The 17,139-nt window shown below is 42.2% G+C and overlaps 1 protein-coding gene across 1 annotated transcript in view; it reads right to left on the bottom strand.

The window, feature by feature from the left end:
* The window catches only part of LOC141141358 (C-type lectin domain family 2 member B-like), a 53,081-nt gene that overhangs the window by 31,010 nt on the left and 4,932 nt on the right, over positions 1–17,139 (bottom strand). Inside the window, exon 2 of the mRNA XM_073629023.1 lies at positions 9,540–9,654. Coding sequence (XP_073485124.1) covers positions 9,540–9,654 — 115 coding nt within the window. The remainder of the gene's footprint in view (positions 1–9,539; positions 9,655–17,139) is intronic.

Genomic DNA, 17,139 nt, shown 5'->3' with positions numbered 1-17,139 from the left:
CCCATTATGATAACACTTCCCATCCTTGCTGCTAATCCAATTTGTGATAGGAGATCCGTCTCCACTTCCTCCCTCAGGTTAGGGGGCCTATAGCATACTCCCAGTATTATTTTCCCCTTAGCTTCATCCCTTTGGAGCTCTACCCATAAAGATTCCACCTCCTCCCTAGCCCCCTCAGTGATGTCATCTCTCACATTCACTTGTACATTATTCTTGATATATAGGCATACCCCTCCCCCTTTTTTACCCTCTCTATCCTTGCGGTATAGGGTATACCCTTGAATGTTTGCCAGCCAATCATGAGAGCTGTTGAACCAGGTCTCTGAAATTCCCACAAAATCCAAATCCTCCTTGTACAACAGTATCTCTAGTTCACCCATCTTGTCCGCCATGCTCCTGGCATTGGTGAACATGCCACATAGTTTAGACCGGTCGCATATTGTCCTCGTATTGGGTGTTGTCTTCAGTTATTCGTTTGTGGGTCTTTCTGCCTTTAGTTTTGCCTTCAGCAAGTGAAATGCTCAATTGGGTTGAGATCAGGTGATTGACTCGGCAATTGCAGAATTTTCCACTTTTCCTTCAAAGGTGCCTGGGCTGCTTTTGCAGTATGTTTTGGATCATTGTCCATCAGTACTGTGAAGCGCCATCCAATCAACTTTGCTGCATTTGGCTGAATCCGGGCTGACAGTATATATCTAAAAACACAGACGACAGAAGCAGCCAGATGAATTCTGCAGTCACATCATCAATAAACACCAATGACCCAGTGCCACTGGAAGCCATGCATACCCATGCCATCACACTGCCTCCACCATGTTTTACAGGTGACGGTGTATGTTTTGGATCATGAGCTGTTCCAAGCCTTCTCCACACTGGATCTACATTCTTTTCACTTTTGGGATGCTCGCTGCACTCCTTCAGTAATCAGGTATCCTTTTTATCATTACATCAGTTTGATTTCTTACCACCTTCCACTCATCACTCACCCCCTTTGTTATTTTTGTCACACACATTTGTTTTTCACACTCCAATCACTCTCTTTCCTCACATACCTGCCCTTCTTTCCATTTCCTTGCTCTAACCTTTCACCTACACCACACCATTTTTGTGCATTTTTTATATTTTATCCTTTATATTTATTTTTTATTCACCTTCTTTTCTTCTTTCATTCATTTTCCTTTCCTCCCATCTCCTCTCTCCCACTCGCACTTTTTTCCCTGCTATTTTCTTCCTCTCTATTCCTCCCTCCCCTGTTTTTCTTTCCTCTTTTTCCACATTTTTTTTATCACATCTGTCCCCTTGTCCCTCCACCTCCCCCTGGTACCCCATCCCGCTTCATCTTCCCACCATTGATCCCAATCCTTCTTTTTTTCCTTTTCATTTGGTTCACTTCCCCCATGCTCCCCTGTGCACACCTCTATTCATGTTCACCTATTTGACTTTCGCTCCTATCCCTCAACGGGTTCACATTTCATATATGGTTTTCTTCCTATAAAACTCTATTCACTCCCTTTTGGCTTATATGCCTGACCATGCCATATAATATAGTATATGAATATAAATAACCTTATATTCAATAACTTAATAGTAATGTTATACAACAAAACTTATACATATACCACGTGTATTGATGCTCTGGAATTGTGCCGCAGGTGTCGGGCCCCCCCTCATGCCTGGCGGGCCCCGTAACAGTGTTTGACTCCTTGTAAGTTGCGCGGAGCAGCGTTCGTTCCTACCCCAGTGTGTCTTCCGGCCTGTCGGCACATAGATTTGTTTTGACAGTTCTTTTGGGAATTTCGGTTGGGAGGTCCCCTCCACATGCATATAGGTAAATGTATGAAGTGGCTTTTAATTGCGCTTGTATGATCCTTTGTGCGTGTTTCCCATTTTTGCATGCTAAATGTAGTCTCTTTGCAGCAAACTCATCCTCTGAAGAAGACCCGAATCAAATGGGTCGAAACGCATCAGTTTCTCTATTTTTTTTACATGTTTGCTACATAATGCCATGTATATATTTAGGTTGTAATATTTGCACCTCATGGGTATACCCCCATGCTGAGCTTGTATTTTAACCTTCATGGTATGTAATACGCCAATAAACTTTTACTACTACTAAAATACTTCTTTTGGAATTTCTCAATCTCTTGATACCTCTGTATTTTGCTACTAAAAAAACCCTTTCTGGGGGAATCTTCCCATATTATATTATCCGGGGTGTGCAGCAACCCTATCTCTCTGTATTTGTATCTTTCCCATGCTATAGCCTTCGCCACACTTTTTTTCTGGTACAGATTAATCTTTGTTTCATCCATCCAAAGAATGCTTTTCCAGAACTGGTCTGGCCTTTTTAGATGTTTTTTTAGCAAAGTCTAATCTGGCTTTTCTATTCTTCAGGCTTATGAATGGTTTGCACCTTGTGGTGGACACTCTGTATTTGCTCTCATGAAGTCTTCCCTTGATTGTAGACTTTGACAATGATACGCACACCTCCTGGAGAGTGTCCTTCACTTGTCTGGATTTTGTGAATGGGTTTTTCTTTACCATAGAGAGGATCCTGCGATCATCCACCACTGTTGTCTTCCAGGGATGTCCAGGCCTTTATATGTTGCTATGGGGTGGTTATTCTTAAGAGCTGTAATTCATAAACCCTTTCTCGATTTGGATGTACATACCCTCTGTCAGAAGCCATGAATCAGACAGAGAGACAGAAGTACAGTTAAAGTACAGCTAAATCACACTTGTTTAATAATAATAAAAAGGTAAACAGAGTAAACGTAGTCAAAACATAGCCAAAGTTCAGGAACTGGAACGGATAGTCAGAGAAGCCAAAACGTCTGGAAACCAGAGATGAGCATAGTAGAACAGCAAGCAGGATCTAGAGCCAGAAGGAATGTCAGCCAAGCAAGTCTTTAACCACTTGCCGACCGCCTCACGACGATATACGTTGGCAGAATGGCACGGGCAGGCAGAATCACGTACCTGTACGTGATCTGCCTCCCGTGGGCGGGTGGTCCGATCGGACCCCCCCGGTGCCCGAGGCGGTCGGCATTTCTCCCCCGGTGGTCGGAGGTGAGGGGGAGGCCATCCATTCGTGGCCCCCCCTCACGATCGCTCCGGGCCAATGAGATCATTCCTCTGCTGCTGTATAGTAAACAGCAGCAGAGGAAATTATGTCATCTCTCCTCGGCTCGGTATTTTCTGTTCCGGCGTCAAGGAGAGAAGACATCAATGTGAGTGTAAAACACAACACACACACAGTAGAACAAGCCAGGCACACATTACACCCCCGATCACCCCCAAATCACCCCCCTAATCACCCCTCCCCCCCGTCACATTGACACCAAGCAGTTTTTTTTTTCTGATTACTGCATTGGTGTCAGTTTGTGACAGTTAGTGTGTTAGGGCAGTTATTGTTAGCTCCCTTTAGGTCTAGGGTACCCCCCTAACCCCCCCTAATAAAGTTTTAACCCCTTGATCACCCCCCGTCGCCAGTGTCACTAAGCGATCATTTTTCTGATTGCTGTATTAGTGTCATTGGTGACGCTAGTTACTGAGGTAAATATATAGGTTCGCCGTCAGCGTTTTATAGCGTCAGGGACCCCCATATACTACCTAATAAAGGTTTTAACCCCTTGATTGCCCCCTAGTTAACCCTTTCACCAGTGATCACCGTATAACTGTTACGGGTGACGCTGGTTAGTTAGTTTATTTCTTATAGTGTCAGGGCACCCGCCGTTTATTACCTAATAAAGGTTTAGCCCCCTGATCGCCCGGCGGTGATATGCGTCGCCCCAGGCAGCGTCAGGTTAGCGCCAGTACCGCTAACACCCACGCACGCACCATACACCTCCCTTAGTGGTATAGTATCTGAACGGATCAATATCTGATCCGATCAGATCTATACTAGCGTCCCCAGCAGTTTAGGGTTCCCAAAAACGCAGCGTTAGCGGGATCAGCCCAGATACCTGTTAGCACCTGCGTTTTGCCCCTCCGCCCGGCCCAGCCCACCCAAGTGCAGTATCGATCGATCACTGTCACTTACAAAAAACTAAACGCATAACTGCAGTGTTCGCAGAGTCAGGCCTGATCCCTGCGATCGCTAACAGTTTTTTTGGTAGCATTTTGGTGAACTGGCAAGCACCAGCCCCAAGCAGCGTCAGTTTAGCGCCAGTACCGCTAACACCCACGCACGCACCGTACACCTCCCTTAGTGGTATAGTATCTGAACGGATCAATATCTGATCTGATCAGATCTATACTAGCATCCCCAGCAGTTTAGAGTTCCCAAAAATGCAGTGTTAGCGGGATCAGCCCAGATACCTGCTAGCACCTGCGTTTTGCCCCTCCGCCCAGCCCAGCCCACCCAAGTGCAGTATCGATCGATCACTGTCACTTACAAAACCCTAAACGCATTACTGCAGCGTTCGTAGAGTCAGGCCTGATCCCTGCGATCGCTAACAGTTTTTTTGGTAGCATTTTGGTGAACTGGCAAGCACCAGCCCCAAGCAGCGTCAGGTTAGCGCCAGTACCGCTAACACCCACGCACACACCGTACACCTCCCTTAGTGGTATAGTATCTGAACGGATCAATATCTGATCTGATCAGATCTATACTAGCGTCCCCAGCAGTTTAGGGTTCCCAAAAACGCAGTGTTAGCGGGATCATCCCAGATACCTGCTAGCACCTGCACTTTGCCCCTCCGCCCGGCCCACCCCAGCCCACCCAAGTGCAGTATCAATCGATCACTGTCACTCACAAAACACTAAACACACATAACTGCAGCGTTCGCAGAGTCAGGCCTGATCCCTGCGATCGCTAATGCCCCGTACACACGGTCGGACTTTGTTCGGACATTGCAACAACAAAATCCATGGATTTTTTCCGACGGATGTTGGCTCAAACTTGTCTTGCATACACGCGGTCACACAAAGTTGTCGGAAAATCCGATCGTTCTGAACGCGGTGACGTAAAACACGTACGTCGGGACTATAAACGGGGCAGTGGCCAATAGCTTTCATCTCTTTATTTATTCTGAGCATGCGTGGCACTTTGTCCGTCGGATTTGTGTACACACGATCGGAATTTCCGACAACGGATTTTGTTGTCGGAAAATTTTATATCCTGCTCTCAAACTTTGTGTGTCGGAAAATCCGATGGAAAATGTCCGATGGAGCCCACACACGGTCGGAATTTCCAACAACACGCTCCGATCGGACATTTTCCATCGGAAAATCCGACCGTGTGTACGGGGCATAACAGTTTTTTTGGTAGCGTTTTGGTGAAGTGGCAAGCACCAGCGGCCTAGTACACCCCGGTCATAGTCAAACCAGCACTGCAGTAACACTTGGTGACGTGGCGAGTCCCATAAGTGCAGTTCAAGCTGGTGAGGTGGCAAGCACAAGTAGTGTCCCGCTGCCACCAAGAAGAAGACAAACAGGCCCGTCGTGCCCATAGTGCCCTTCCTGCTGCATTCATCAATCCTAATTGGGAACCCATCGCTTCTGCAGCACCCGTCATTCACATCCCCAACCAAATGCAGTTGGCTGCATGAGAGGCATTTTTAGGTCCTCCCGAGTACCCCTACCCAACGACCCCCCCCAAAAAGATGTCGTGTCTGCAGCAAGTGCGGATATAGGCGTGACACCCGCTATTATTGTCCCTCCTGTCCTGACAATCCTGGTCTTTGCATTGGTGAATATTTTGAACGCTACCATTCACTAGTTGAGTATTAGCGTAGGGTACAGCATTGCACAGACTAGGCGCACTTTCACAGGGTCTCCCAAGATGCCATCGCATTTTGAGAGACCCGAACCTGGAACCGGTTACAGTTATAAAAGTTACAGTTACGAATAAAAGGGTAAAAAAAAACAAAAAAACTAAAAAATATATAAAATTAAAAAAAAATAGTTGTCGTTTTATTGTTCTCTCTCTCTATTCTCTCTCTATTGTTCTGCTCTTTTTTACTGTATTCTATTCTGCAATATTTTATTGTTATTATGTTTTATCATGTTTGCTTTTCAGGTATGCAATTTTTTATACTTTACCGTTTACTGTGTTTTATTGTTAACCGTTTTTTTGTCTTTAGGTACGCTATTCACGACTTTGACTGGTTATACCAGAATGATGCCTGCAGGTTTAGGTATCATCTTGGTATCATTCTTTTCAGCCAGCGGTCGGCTTTCATGTAAAAGCAATCCTAGTGGATAATTAGCCTCTAGACTGCTTTTACAAGCCGTGGGAGGGAATGCCCCCCCCCCACCGTCTTCCGTGTTTTTCTCTGGCTCTCCTGTCTCAACAGGGAACCTGAGAATGCAGCTGGTGATTCAGCCAGCTGACCATAGAGCTGATCAGAGTGGCTCCAAACATCTCTATGGCCTAAGAAACCGGAAGCTACGAGCATTTCATGACTTAGATTTCGCCGGATGTAAACAGCGCCATTGGGAAATTGGGAAAGCATTTTATCACACCGGTCTTGGTGTGGTCAGATGCTTTGAGGGCAGAGGAGAGATCTAGGGTCTAATAGACCCCAATTTTTTCAAAAAAAGAGTACCTGTCACTACCTATTGCTATCATAGGGGATATTTACATTCCTTGAGATAACAACAAAAATGATTAAAAAAAAATAAAAATGAAAGGAACAGTTTAAAAATAAGATAAAAAAGCAAAAAAATAATAAAGAAAAAAAAAAAGCACCCCTGTCCCCCCCTGCTCTCGCGCTAAGGCGAACGCAAGCGTCGGTCTGGCGTCAAATGTAAACAGCAATTGCACCATGCATGTGAGGTATCACCGCGAAAGTCAGATCGAGGGCAGTAATTTTAGCAGTAGACCTCCTCTGTAAATCTAAAGTGGTAACCTGTAAAGGCTTTTAAAGGCTTTTAAAAATGTATTTATTTTGTTGCCACTGCACATTTATGCACAATTTTAAAGCATGTCATGTTTGGTATCCATGTACTCGGCCTAAGATCATCTTTTTTATTTCATCAAACATTTGGGCAACATAGTGTGTTTTAGTGCATTAAAATTTTAAAAAGTGTGTTTTTTCCCCAAAAAAATTGCGTTTGAAAAATCGCTGCGCAAATACTATGTGAAAAAAAAATGAAACACCCACCATTTTAATCTGTAGGGCATTTGCTTAAAAAAATATATATAATGTTTAGGGGTTCAAAGTAATTTTCTTGCAAAAAAAAATTTTTTTTTCATGTAAACAAAAAGTGTCAGAAAGGGCTTTGTCTTCAAGTGGTTAGAAGAGTGGGTGATGTGTGACATAAGCTTCTAAATGTTGTGCATAAATTGCCAGGACAGTTCAAAACCCCCCCAAATGACCCCATTTTGGAAAGTAGACACCCCAAGCTATTTGCTGAGAGGCATGTCGAGTCTATGGAATATTTTATATTGTGACACAAGTTGCGGGAAAAAGACAATTTTTTTTTTCACAAAGTTGTCACTAAATGATATATTGCTCAAACATGCCATGGGAATATGTGAAATTACACACCAAAATACATTCTGTTGCTTCTCCTGAGTACAAGGATACCACATGTGTGAGACTTTTTGGGAGCCTAGAAAATCGCGTACGGGACCCCGAAAACCAAGCACCGCCTTCAGGCTTTCTAAGGGCGTAAATTTTTTATTTCACTCTTCACTGCCTATCACAGTTTCGGAGGCCATGGAATGCCCAGGTGGCACAAACCCCCCCCAAATGACCCTATTTTGGAAAGTATACACCCCAAGCTATTTGCTGAGAGGTATAGTGAGTATTTTGCAGAGCTCACTTTTTGTCACAAAGTTTTAAAAATTGAAAAAAGAAAAAAAAATGTTTTTTCTTGTCTTTCTTCATTTTCAAAAACAAATGAGAGCTGCAAAATACTCACCATGTCTCTCAGCAAATAGCTTGGGGTGTTTACTTTCCAAAATGGGGTCATTTGGGGGGGGGTTTGTGCCACCTGGGCATTCCATGGCCTCCGAAACTGTGATAGGCAGTGAAGAGTGAAATAAAAAATTTACACCCTTAGAAATCCTGAAGGCGGTGATTGGTTTTCGGGGCCCCGTACGCAGCTAGGCTCCCAAAAAGTCCCACACATGTGGTATCCCCATACTCAGGAGAAGCAGCTAAATGTATTTTGGGGGGCAATTCCACATATGCCCATGGCTTGTGTGAGCAATATATCATTTAGTGACAACTTTGTGCAAAAAAAAATTTGTCACTTTCCCGCAACTTGTGTCAAAATATAAAATATTACATGGACTCAACATGCCTCTCAGCAAATAGCTTGGGGTGTCTACTTCCCAAAAGTTGTCATTTGGGGGGGGGGGTTGTGCCATCTGGGCATTTTATGGCCTTCAAAACTGTGATAGGTAGTGAGGAGTGAAATCAAAAATTTAATCACTTGGGAAAAAAAAAATATTATTCAATGGGCTCAACATGCCTCTCAGCAATTTCCTTGGGATATCTACTTTCCAAAATGGGGTCATTTGGGGGGGGTTTGTACTGCCCTGCCATTTTAGCACCTCAAGAAATGACATAGGCAGTCATAAACTAAAAGCTGTGTAAATTCCAGAAAATGTACCCTAGTTTGTAGACGCTGTAACTTTTGCGCAAACCAACATTGACATTTTTTTTACCAAAGACATGTGGCCAAATACATTTTGGCCTAAATGTATGAATAAAATTGAGTTTATTGGATTTTTTATAACAAAAAGTAGAATATATATTTTTTTTCAAAATTTTCGTTTTTTTTTCCGTTTATAGCGCAAAAAATAAAAACCGCAGAGGTGATCAAATACCATCAAAAGAAATCTCAATTTGTGGGAAGAAAAGGACGCAAATTTCGTTTGGGTACAGCATTGCATGACCGCGCAATTAGCAGTTAAAGCGACGCAGTGCCAAATTGTAAAAAGTGCTCTGGTCAGGAAGGGGGTAAATCTGAAGTGGTTAACAGAAACACAGGAGAGCGTCTCTAGAGATGTCACCAAGGTGAAGGCAGAGATCATCTGGGCTGGACGGCTTAAGTAGGCAGGACTGACGAGCAGGATATCATCAACAGGTGAGTCACTGTGGAGAGAAAGCAGCTGGCAATTAGCCGACAGTTGAGTGGCCAGCTTTGAGAAGGAGGGCTGAACCCAGCCCTGAAACCCTCAAAATTAAACCTGAGAGTGTGCACTTTCAGCCCATATCCATTATATAAATATAGCTTGAATATGTTTTGGTAAATACCTGAAAAACTAAAATTGTGCCTGTCAAAATATATATGGACCTAACTGTATATCCTGAAATGTAAACAATTTAGCACTGTACTCTTTGATGTTAAAGTGCCATGTATATACAATTAATATACTTGGATTGTAATTACACTGCAGTGGTCTGGATTCTTCTACAAAAAGTTGCTAAGGTCAAGAAAAAATATTCTTCCTTGTACGTTTATACATCAGACCCTGTGCTCTTCACCTTCTTTGAGCCGTCAAACCAGAGCACCTTCCAGATCTCATGGCCAAACAAAGGGTCTGCAGTCTGATAGAGCTATTCAGATGTTTGGCTTACCAGGAACTGTAGTTCTGCATATAGCCACAGTTACTATGATGGATATTAGAACAATCATGGCTGCTATCACCCATATGCACCAAGGTCTCTTCCACACAGGGCAGTCGGATTCGGTCTGCAAGAAAACACATGCGATGATGTTGTTGAGTAACATTTTAAGAAAAGAAAGCAATGTACAATCTATGTAGTTTCAGAAAAAAGGTGTATTTTACACTTCAAAGAGTAACTGCACTTTCCAAAATATTTTTGGGAATGGGACAAACTAAACACATAAAATTACATTCCTTGTAATAGGAATAAAAGTGACACAATTTTTTTTTAAAGAGCAAAATAAAAAGTAAAAAAATAAGAAAAAAATAAATTCAAAATGTTAACGCGCCCCGTCCTGCAGAGCTCGCCTGCAGAAGTGAACTCTTACGTGAGTAGAGCCCGCATATGAAAACGGTGTTCAAACCACACATGTGAGGTATCACCGCAATCGTTAGAGCGGAGCAATAATTCTAGCATTTTTAAGGGGAAAGTTTGTTGCCATTGCACGAGCGGGCAAAATTTTGAAGCGTGACATGTTGGGTATCAATTTACTCGGCGTAACATTATCTTTCACAATATAAAAAAAAAATTGGGCTAACTTTACTGTTGTCTTATTTTTTAATCCAAAGAAGTGTATTTTTGCCCAAAAAAGTGCACTTGTAAGACCGCTGCGCAAATACGGTGTGACAAAGTATTGCAACGACCCCCATTTTATTCTCTAGGGTGTTAGAATCCCCAAACATTATATATATTTTTTTTTTCTAAGTACTTTTCTAGCAAAAAAAAAGTTTAACTTGTTAACACCAAATCTCAAAATGAGGCTTGTGGATGAAGTGGTTATTCCGCCTCTCACTGTTAAAATAAACCTACCATTAAAATTATTGACCTATAGACATTTCTTTGTCAGTGGGCAAATGTACAAAATCAGCAGGGGATCAAATACTTTTTTCCCCCTCACTGTATTATACTCATTTTGGATCCCAATTTTACATTTATTTCTCTTTTGTTCTTTTTTTTTAATTTAACACAATTTATTGTAAAACAAAAAAAATCTAATGTCAGCTTTACAGTTAAATACATTTACAGATTACAATTAAAGATGTGCAATTACCAACACTCATGTATGAACACATCAGCCACACGCTGGGATGTCTGCCAAAAAAGGGTTCTTACTTTTATATTTGTCCATCCCAGAAAAATGTGTATTGAGGCTAATGTACCCCTACTATCCCCCAATAAATGTATAGTGGATGAATGTTTGTTTTTAATTGATTTAAAAAGGAAAATTACAGCATTTGGCCCCTGGATGTCGCAAAGAATAAATGGAAATAATACTTAGCTCATCTTGTTGCCTCTCTTTTTGTATGTAAAACAACTGTACACCAAAGCAAACCGGATACATTTTGCACTCCCACATACTATGATTGGGCTTTCTTGCCACAAAATGCTTAACTGAATCATCATTTTCCAATAAATACCCATATTCATAATACATACTGTAACTCATATCTTATCAGAGACATTGGTATATTGCATGCAAAGTTTGCTTGCATCATCATTCTTCTTATGCCTCGTACACACGGATGGATTTTCAGACGGAAAATGTGTGACAGGACCTTGTTGTCGGAAATTCCGACCGTGTGTAGGCTCCATCACACATTTTCCATCGGATTTTCCGACACACAAAGTTTGAGAGCTGGCTATAAAATTTTCCGACAACAAAATCCGTTGTCGGAAATTCCGATCGTGTGTACACAAATCCGACGCACAAAGTGCCACGCATGCTCAGAATAAATAGAGATGAAAGCTATTGGCTACTGCCCCGTTTATAGTCCCGACGTACGTGTTTTACGTCACCGCGTTCAGAATGATCGGATTTTACGACAACTTTGTGTGACCGTGTGTATGCAAGACAAGTTTGAGCCAACATCCATCGGAATGTCCGATCAATGTGATTGAACGATTCTTTACAAAAGTCAGAATATTAAATCTAAAAAGACTCAGAGTTTTTTTATAGTAAATTTGCATAGCAAGTCGACTAGTAAAAGCGCATGTACAAATGCAAATAAACGCATATAAAGGCAAAAAAAAATGTTGTTGGAATATTTCCTGTGCTGATCAAATGTGGCGCAGGAATCAGTTTTCTGCATGGGGGGAAAAACTGACATGGCATCAACATTTAGTGTGAACAGTGCAAATAACTGACGCACATGAAAACTGATGTCAGTGTGCATAAAAACTGATGTAAACTGATGTCTCTGCAAATGAAATCTGTGCGATTTTCCCATCAGTTTTCATGCATGCATGTATGGTGTGAATGAGTCCTTAGGGTCAGATATTGGCAGTGTAAATATCAGTTAGTTCCAGTGTCAGTACCAGTTAGTGTTGGTTTGTGAAGTTTTGATAATGAAAAGGGTAAAATTGGTGCAAATAAAATATTTACAGAAAAAAAAAGGCGTTTAAAAGAAATAAAGACATACAGCAACAGAGAAATAAAACAGAGTTGAAAAGGAAGTACAGTGCCTTGCAAAAGTATTCACCTCCCTTGGCATGTTTCGTGTTTTATTGCCTCACAACCTGGAATCAATATGGATTGTTTGAGGATTTGCATCATTTAATTTACAGAACATGCCCACAACTTTCAAGATGTTTTGTTTTTTTTTGTATTGTGAAGCAAACAACAACAAACAAACAACAAGTCAATGTGCATAACTATTCACCCCCTAAAGTCAATACTTTGTAGAGCCACCTTTTGCGGCTATCTCTATGAGCTTGCCACTGGGATTTTAGCCCATTCCTCCTTGCAAAACTGCTCCAGCTCCTTCAAGTTGGATGGTTTGAGCTTGTGAACAGCAATCTTTAAGTCTGACTGCAGATTTTCTATGGCTTTTATTCTGGGCTTTGACTAGGCCATTCCAACACATTTATGTTTCCCCTTAAACCACTCAAGTGTTGCTTTAGCAGTGTGTTTGGGGTCATTGTCCTGCTGGAAGGTGAACCTCCGTCCTAGCCTCAAATCACATACAGAGTGGTACAGGTTTTGCTCAAGAATATCCCTGTATTTGGCACCATCCATCTTTCCCTCAACTTTGATCAGTTTCCCAGTCCCGACTGCTGAAAAACATCCCTACAGCATGATGCTGCCACCACCATGTTTCACTGTGGTGATGGTGTACTTTGGGCGATGTGATGTGTTGGGTTGCGCCAGACATAGCGTTCCCTTTGATGGCCAAAAAGTTCAATTTTAGTCTCATCAGACCAGAGCACCTTCCTCCATACATTTTGGGAGTCACCCACATGCCTTTTCGCAAACTCAGAACATGCCATTTTGTTTTTTGCTGAAAGTAATGGCTTTCTTCTGGCCACTCTGCCATAAAGCCCAACTCTATGGAGCATACGGCTTATTGTTGTCCTATGTACAGATACTCCAGTCTCTGCTGTAGAACTCTACAGCTTCTCCAGGATTACCTTAGGTCTCTGTGCTGCCTCTCTGATTAATGCCCTCCTTGCCCAGTCCGTGAGTTTTGGTGTGCGGCTGTCTCTTGGCAGGTTTGCTGTTGTGCCATGTTCTTTCCATTTGGGTATGATAGATTTGATGGTGCTCCTAGGGATCAAAGATTTGGATATTTTTTTATAACCTAACCCTAGCTTGTACTTCTCAACAACATTGTCTCTTACTTGTTTGGAGAGTTCCTTGGTCTTCATGGCAGTGTTTGGTTAGTGGTGCCTCTTGCTTAGGTATTGCAGCCTCTGGGGCCTTTCAAAAAGGTGTATATGTAATGACAGATCATGTGACACTTAGATTGCACACAGGTGGACATCATTTCACTAATTATGTGACTTCTGAAGGTAATTGGTTGCACCTGAGCTTTTTATGGGCTTCATAACAAAGGGGGTGAATACATACGCGCACGCCAATTATCAGTTTTTTATAATTTTTCTAATTTTACTTCACCAACTTAGACTATTGTGTTCTGATCCATCACATATAATTCAGATAAAAAAAACACTGAATTAAAGGCTGTAATGTAACAAAATAGGTAAAAAGCCAAGGGGGGTGAATACTTTTGCAAGGCACTGTATACTTGCAGGGTCCTGGGTGTTATTAGAGTTCAGTTGATGAGCCAGGTATTATCGGTTCTCAAACTTGACAGATTTTCTTGGCATTCCTTTTTTATTTGGGATCAAAGGGGTGTTGACAGAGGCCCTCTGACCAATTAAGTGTCTGAGGGGTGGTTGCTAAGAGGTCACCACATTCATGACCATGTCCCAGTTACAGTTTGTGATAAGTATTCATATCTCTGAATATCTACTGTTTACAGACTGCTAATGTCCATATTATGGTCCAGCGTGAAATTTGGTTCAAAACGAATATAAATATGGAAGGTTTTCGATATCTATTTTACTTAGGAGGAATAAGGTGTGCAAGTGGTTCCCCATATGGTCTGACATAGGGGTGTCTGGACTTGAAACGTTACAAATTATCTGAGGAAAGTAAATATGTCCCTATTATGACTGTGCTATTATTATTTCAGGAGTTATGGAATATACTGGAATGATGGCTTTTGCTGGTAGACAGATACGTGCATACCTCCCAACATTTTGAGATGGAAATGAGGCACACCTACTAGCAAACATATGTAGGCATAGGACACACCCCCTTAAAAGGAGAATTAACCAAAAAAATGCTTTTACCTTTACTATTCCTCTATAGTGGCTTTTCAGTTGTACAAATGCAGCAATTTAGAAATTTGATGAAAGGTTTATCACTGGGAAACACTTTATGAAAGAGGTGCATTTTATATCCAACTATATAGATCAGACCAAAATGAGGGACACATGAGGAGGACAGAGGGACATTGCTCCAAATCAGGGACTGTGCTCACTGTGAAGGCTTTACAATAAATACGCTTGATGTTATGGAGTTGACGGATGCTTCTTTTTCTTGATGACCGTTTTTCTATTGATGTGTGGGAGGACACCTCAGCTTGGACACCCTGACTGCAAACTTCCAAAGAAGTGGAACTTTTAAATACTTTGGCCTCCCCTGGCTGTGGCATGGACCTTAAGGCTCGATTCACACCTATGCATGTTGCTTTTGAGCGTTTTTGGAGGTTTTTTTTTCATGCTTGCCGCGTTTTTGAGCCGCGTTTTTGCCGCGTTTTAGCGGCGTTTTTGCCGCGTTTTTGCCGCGATTTGCGTTTTGCGTTTTTTTTTTTTTTTTTTTTTTTTGTTTCATTTTTTTTACAGTCTTACAAAAAAATTACAAAAAAAAAAAAAAATAAAAAAAAAAAAAAAAAACGGCAAAAACGCACCAAAAACGCATCAAAAACGCATCAAAAACGCTGCAAAAAAGGTGCACTTGCGTTTTTGATGCTTGTCCATTGAAAACCATTACATGCAAAACGCTGCATTTTGCATGAGAAAAAGTCCCCGACCCTTTCCAAAAACGCGGAGATACAAAAAAGCATTGATGTGAACATGTTCCATAGGAACCCATGTTAAAAAATTCCCGTGCATTTCTGCAAAATGCAAAATGCATCAAAAAACGCGCTAGTGTGAATGGGGCCTAAAAGGAGCCTATAGAGATTTGGTAGCAGTTTAAAGTCTGGTGTTTTGGAGTCCGGATGCTGGTTTATCCTATGGGTTTCAGGAAGGCGTGAATATACCAGTAATGCCGCGTACACACGAGCGGACTTGTCAACGGGCTAAACTCCGTCTGCATTTCCGACGGAAAGATTTAGAACATGTTCTATATCTGAGTCCGTCAGAAATGCCGACAGATAAATGATGGGGCATACACACTGTCGGAATGTCCAACCAAATGCTCCTATCGGACTTTTTCTGTCGGGAAGTCCGGCGGTGTGTACACGGCATAAGAGGATCCTGGAGTGATATACTTGAAGGCTGGATATTCCTTTATAATTTGAGGCTGGATATTCACTGCTTTAATGTGAGAGTTCTGAGAGCACATAACAGTTGTGTGAAGGCACGACATGAATACAGATTAGAGACACCTCTTGCATTAAGAACCATTTGGATTAGATGTTTTTGGGACTTGATTTATTACACCATTTTGCACATTTTATATTACATTATTGTTTGTGATAATTTATTATTGCGCAAGATCACTTGTTTGTTATTTATTAACTGTGTATTGTGAACACAAATAGGTTTTGCAGCTAGTTTTGAGTTTGATTTTCACAGTTTTTTTAATTCATTCACGTTTTCAGTATTAGTTCACTTGGTAGCGCGAAGGACCTTCACAGTTTTCCTCTTTATTTAGAGATGTGGGGTCAATAAGACCCCACATCTTTCCTCCAGGCTGGAAAGACAGAGATCAAAAAACTTTCTAGCCGAGTACATGGCAGTATTTACAGCTGCCAGGCCGAGCGTGATGTCATGACATCGCGCCCGGACCTCCGAGAATCATAGAGATGTTCGGAGACCATCTCTTCCCTCGGAAATCTCTATGGTCAACTTCCGCCGCCGGTGGATTCCTTCTCCGGCTCATCGATCACACAGGTGAGTTGGGAGAAGTACCAGAGGGCGGCAGATGTCCCCTCCCCTTGCCAGTAAGAACAATCAAGTGGATATGGTTGTTCTTACGGTGAAGGGAATCACCAGCTGAAGAGAATGATACCAGGTTGATGCGTGTAGGTGCAGGCATGAGCCCTGTATAACCACTGAAACGGGAGGATGTCCATGTACGCCCTCCTGGCGGGAAGTGACTAACTGAACAAAGGAAGCAAAAGGCTTCTAGGTAACAACTGTTAGGGGCAGTCTTTAGTCTTGACTCTTCAGCCGGCTAAACGTTGGGGCCCGGTAAACGTTGGCATGCTTAAAGGCAGTCAGCAAGGCCTGTAGGCAGCATTAGAGCTATAGGGTAGCTGTTTAGGTAGTACCTAATGGCTCAGTCTTTAGGGGTGGTAGCAAACAGTGGTCGCAACACAGCAGCAGGTGGCCCTTCAAATCAGATGTCAGCTCACTCTGGATTGTCCGATAGGTAGCACTGCAGATCTGTATCCTGGAAGTGGATCTGTTCCTTGCTCCACTTTCCAGATAAGCACAGCAAAAAAGTCAGAGTCTCTCTCTCTCTCTCTATCTATATCTATGTCCTATTATTTCAAAGGCAGCATTTAGAAATTGGATGAAAGGTTTAGCTCTGGAAAACACTTTTTGAAGACAAAAAAATGGAACATTGAATACTCACCTTTCCGTAATTTTCCTTTCCTGGAGCATTAAAGATTTTGAATTTTAACTTACTACACGACTGGAGTCCCTTTCTGTCTGCTCAGTCATCGCTGGGAGCCGAGTGTGCTTCTCTTTTCAGGTTGGGGATATCCAGCTGCTAAGCATTTACTGCTTTTTGGCGAAATCCTTGCGGACCGCTCAAGGCAACCAAAGGACTCCAGATACCAAAGGATTCAAGTGTCACCGCAGAGGGCTTTATCTGTCTGCTCGTATGACCCTGCTCTTTAGGGGGTCCACCGGCTCTGGTAAGGGTTATCACATACAGAGTTTACATCAAGCTGTCTCTCATTTGTGGACACTTTAAGTGCCGGTTCAC

The sequence above is a fragment of the Aquarana catesbeiana genome, linkage group LG04 (assembly GCF_042186555.1).
Source record: "Aquarana catesbeiana isolate 2022-GZ linkage group LG04, ASM4218655v1, whole genome shotgun sequence".
NCBI lineage: Eukaryota > Metazoa > Chordata > Amphibia > Anura > Ranidae > Aquarana > Aquarana catesbeiana.
The sequence above is the reverse complement of the archived record's forward strand: the minus strand, read 5'-3'. Positions and strand labels throughout refer to the sequence as shown.